Source organism: Austrofundulus limnaeus, unplaced genomic scaffold, assembly GCF_001266775.1.
Source record: "Austrofundulus limnaeus strain Quisiro unplaced genomic scaffold, Austrofundulus_limnaeus-1.0 Scaffold632, whole genome shotgun sequence".
Lineage (NCBI taxonomy): Eukaryota > Metazoa > Chordata > Actinopteri > Cyprinodontiformes > Rivulidae > Austrofundulus > Austrofundulus limnaeus.
Window position 1 is genome coordinate 171,919 of NW_013953034.1, and position 4,918 is coordinate 176,836.

At 36.2% G+C, this 4,918-nt stretch overlaps 1 protein-coding gene across 1 annotated transcript in view; it reads left to right on the plus strand.

Moving 5' to 3' along the window:
• The window catches only part of il17a/f3 (interleukin 17a/f3), a 19,216-nt gene that overhangs the window by 7,495 nt on the left and 6,803 nt on the right, over positions 1 to 4,918 (plus strand). The window contains exon 3 of the mRNA XM_014027293.1: positions 2,716 to 2,859. Within this exon, the coding sequence (XP_013882747.1) occupies positions 2,716 to 2,859 (144 nt within the window). The remainder of the gene's footprint in view (positions 1 to 2,715; positions 2,860 to 4,918) is intronic.

Here is a 4,918-nt window from a genome sequence, read left to right on the forward strand (position 1 = left end):
AAAGTAAGTAAGTAAAGTAAGTAAGTAAGTAAGTAAGTAAGTAAAGTAAAGTAAGTAAGTAAAGTAAGTAAGTAAGTAACTATGTAACTAAGTAACTAAGTAAATAAGTAAGTAAGTGAAATTTCATTTATAAAGCGCCTTTCATAGAAATGGAATTCACAAGGTGCTGTACAATAATCAATAATATAGAACAAGTCTATACTCAGAAGGTACTGTACAATAATCGATCACAGAAATATTAGTCAACTAGAGAAATTGCATTTCCTATGAAAAAGCTATTGTGAATGCCTGTTGCTGAAAACATAAGCTGAAAGCTGCTGAAGAAGCTAAAATTGAGCTGAACATGTTTAACAAAAGTATTATTGTAAGTTAAATTTGAAAAGCTGAAAGAAGCAAAAAATAAAAATAAAAACTAAAAAAAATGCAGAAAAACAGTAAAAAGGAGCAAAAATTTAGCCATAATAGCATAAAAAGCTAAAGGCTAAAATAGCTGAATATAGCAGAAAGCAACTGTAAGAAGCATAAATAACTCAAATTAGCAGATAAAAGCACAAAAAAGTAAAAAAGCAGAAGAATAGTAGAAGAAAGAAGAATTTTAGCTGAAATATCTGAAAAAAGCTAAAACTAGCATGACAGTAGCTAAAATTGTCACAAGGCATTTAATAGGAGCAAAACCAGAATATAATGTGTAAGGTTCTGTAAAGATTTAGAAACATTAAATTTAAATAAATTTAAGGATGTTGAATTAAGCTCCGTTCATTTCCAATGGGAAAAAGGTAGCCAAAATAGCTTTGGCTACAATTGTTGAATTTTCTTGAGGCTTCAATATGTTATAGAGCTTGCTCCCAACTACCAGTACATAAGTTTTCATGTCAATATCTCAAATAAAAGACCTTTAAAACTAGCTTTGGTGGCCATCTTGGATTTTTATTTCAGCTGCTATTTATGATAGAGCTAAGTCTTAGCTACCSGTATACCAATTTTTTGCTCARTATATCAAAAATTGGCCAAATTAAAGTAATTTGAACTAACTTTAGCTAATAACAGCTGAACATTAGCTAAAATTTTTACATTATTACTTTTAGGTGATCTATTCCCCGTGATATTTTTCATTTACCCTCATTCAGCATCTCTTTCAGTCTGCCTTCCACTCTCATCTGTTTCCAGTTAGTGATCAAGTCAAAGGCTCCATAYATTCAGTCTCAGTTTCAGCAGCAGTTCATTATTTAGACTTCCTGCCTGAGGTCTTGGTCTCCCTTGTGGTCCTCCATGTCATTCTTGAGTGCTTGTTTTTTTTCCCTGCCATTTCAGATCTTTTGGATTTTTCCTTCTGTCTGCACTCTGGGTCTGACCATTAGACCATCATTGTCAAAATAAAGTAAACTCACATCGGCTTTGAGACGGTTGCAAGTTTTTGAAAGCATTGAAAATTTTGAATATGTTCGAAATTTAAGTGACAAGACTGAGTCTCTGAGACTCGCACATGCAAACTGAAAAACCCTGTGATCGTTTTGAGACTGAAGACTTCCTTATAAATGTTGTTCACTATCAATTTGAGCAGAGGGATGGCGTAAATCACTAACCTTTTTAACTGAAACTTGCACTCAGCTGGAGGTTTCCAGTGAGAATAACGTGGGGTGGGAGACATTTCAAATTTATTTGGTTTTGACTGCATTCAGATGAGCTGTTAGCCCATAGCTGTTAGCTCACAGCTGTTAGCCCATAGCTGTTAGCCCATAGCTGTTAGCTCATAGCTGTTAGCCCATAGCTGTTAGCCCATAGCTGTTAGCTCATAGCTGTTAGCCCATAGCTGTTAGCCCATAGCTGTTAGCTCATAGCTGTTAGCCTATAGGTGTTAGCCCATAGCTGTTAGCTCATAGCTGTTAGCCCATAGCTGTTAGCTCATAGCTGTTAGCCCATAGCTGTTAGCTCATAGCTGTTAGCTCATGGCTGTTAGCCCATAGCAGTTAGCTCATAGCTGTTAGCCCATAGCTGTAATTCTGTACTGTAAATGAACCTTAACACCACTTCAAGGCCACTCAAAGATCTATTGATGTTAGGTAAGATATTAATTTGTCGTTAGTTTTCCGCATAACCCTACTTCAAAATAGCTGAACGATGTTTGGACATCATTAGACTCTGAACACACCAAGCTAACGATGGAGGAATTTACTCTCTGGCTACTCTTTGAATATATTCACAGGAAATGTTTGTGGTCTTTGAGTCAAACCTTTAAGTGTTTTCAGATCTGTTTCTCAGAGCTATCCAGAAAAACAATAGAATGCCTAATTTTGCTCATTAAATGATCCTTTCATTGGGTTTTATGCCTCGTTTTTTTTTTCTTTTTCTTTTTTTTTTTTTGGCAACATGGCCCCTAAGGCCCTCAGAGATGAATACTTTAGGTGAATAAAGTTGTGGTGAGGCAGCTTTTAGTTCTTGTTTTTCCCTTAAAAAATGTTGTAGACTTGAGAATTTAAAATTCCTTAGAAGAACATTTTGTCCTGTTTCACATTGACTTTCATTAAAGTATATTTTATGCGCATTTTATTTCATTATATATTTTTAATTTATTATTTTTTGTTTTATTCTTTTAAATTCTGTGGTCATCTTTTTGATTTAATTTCATCTAAAGTCTTCTATAAGTCATCTGAAGTTGCCTAACTCTTGTCTATTTTATCAGCTGATGTTTTATTTCTACTTTCCTTTACTCCTCAGAAACTCCATTAATGCATCTCGTTTCCCCAAACGGATCTCCCAGGCCAAATGCCAGACCTCTGGCTGCGTGAACCTTCGGGGGAGGGAGGAGGATTTAACTCTGGAAGCCAAACCCATCAAATACCAGGTYCTGGTTCTGCACAGGTGAGCTGCCGCAGTGTCTGCTGCGCCTCCAGCTTTCATGTTGAAGCAGGAAAAATGTGCATTAAAAAAAACCTTAGGAACAATTTAGAATTGGTAATTCATTTTTTTTTTAATTTGATACATTTTCCGGTTGAAGCAGACTGCGGGATGTGACCTACGAAGACAAAACTGTTAGTTTAAAATGTAGGACACGAAAACAGCGAAAGTCAACCTGATTTAAATTCCGTCTGCAGGAAACAGATAAAAACTATAGGATGAATGTGTACCTGTTAAAGGTTTTCGATTCCTCTGTTTTTATTTTATTAAATTTTTTGCAGCACCTCTGGCGTTGAAAATCTTCTGCATACCTTAACAAAAACTTGTATTTCCTCTGTAGATTCATGCTTTAGTGTTTTTCTGTTTGTGCAATAACAAATTGAATATAGCGTTGACAGCAGTTGTAGAACCGCAGCGTTTCTGTGGCTGTTATTTCTGAAAACAGTTCCTCATAACKCGAGCCTTTTGGCATCTTTACACAGAAGAACAAATCATAAGTCTTCCTTGTTGTGCSGCGTGCCAAGAAACATGTCGGATCACCGTGTGAACTGTGTGCTGGCTACGTGACAAAATCAAATGTTTTTTTTTTCCCTCTCAGTTCAATTTGTTTATAATTCAAGTTACAACCAAACTCATTTCAGGGCTCTGTACAAGATTCACATACAATAAAAAAATACCTGTTATTAAAAGTTATTTATTTAATGAAGCCAGCAGATTTTGTTGAAGACTGACTTTGTATTTATTCCTAATCTGAGTAACTCAATGGCGACAATGGAAAGGAACAACTCCCTTTTAATARAAAGAAACCTGCAACAGAACCGAGCTCAGGATGGACACCCATCTGGCTCAGTAGGCTGGGGTTTGAGAGGACATGAAAAAGACAGACAAGCACAGAATAACTAGTCCAGGTGTCTTATCCATGAGAGGAAAAATAAATGTCATGATAGAAATATTTTGAATATAAACTTGTAAAGAGAGTAAAGACAGCAGAGTTACAAAATTATGGACATTTGTTCTCCAGCAGGCTGGACCTTTAGCAGCACAAATAAAGGATAGCTCAGGAAACCCAAACCAACCCTAGCTATAGGTTTGACAATAGTCTTGCCAAGACTAGACAAATGCATGGATCAGTTTTTCTACATCATTTTAAAGATGCTTCTAGTTTTAGTGATATTAAGAGGTGGAAGAAAGCGGTCCTGGTGATGATCAGGTCCAGAAATCAGTATCCGTCTTGATTAAAGGCAGAAAATTGAGTCTTTGTGGATCATGTTTGGAACAGTGTAATCATACAGTAAAATATTTTGAAWTTTTCTCCTAATTGTTTTTAAAAAATAATCCCCTGTGGTTTTTACAGCTGACACATCTATTGTTGCTTCAGTTATGAAAACAGAAAAACMCAAAGTTTGTTTATATATATATTAATGAGGCGTGTCGGAGTTCYAATCTGGCTAATTATCACCCACCACAATGTCTGTTTCATCCTGTGCATTGCCCAATAAACAGGAGATTAAAAAAGGAGAGACAGTCCTCCACCAACTTGGGCCAAGGAAAGGTTGATTGGCGAACATGTGAAAGTATGCAGTCTGGCTTGTCAGACTGGACTTTCTAATGTGTGTGTCCACGTAAATAAAAATGACAGTTTTATTGGTGCACAAAATACTTAAACTACCATACATTTAGGCTTTTCAAAACTTACTGTTTGCCACATAGACCCAAAAATTATGGTATAAATACGTACAACTGGAAACACTACTTAGGAACATTCCCACATGGCTCTGTGTACCCTTAAACAGGTCAATAGTGGACTAAACCACTGTCAAGCTGATGGGGAGACATAATGTTGAAATGCATAAATGTGTAGTTGTGCCCATACAAATAGTAGATAGGCTTTCTGTTTGTTATAGTAATTACCTCCACCAAGGATGAGGTTATGTTTTCGGTCGCAAATGTCTGTCGTTCTGTCTGTCTGTCTGTCTGTCTGTGGACAACATTACTCAAAACCTTGTGGACAGATTGTCATGAC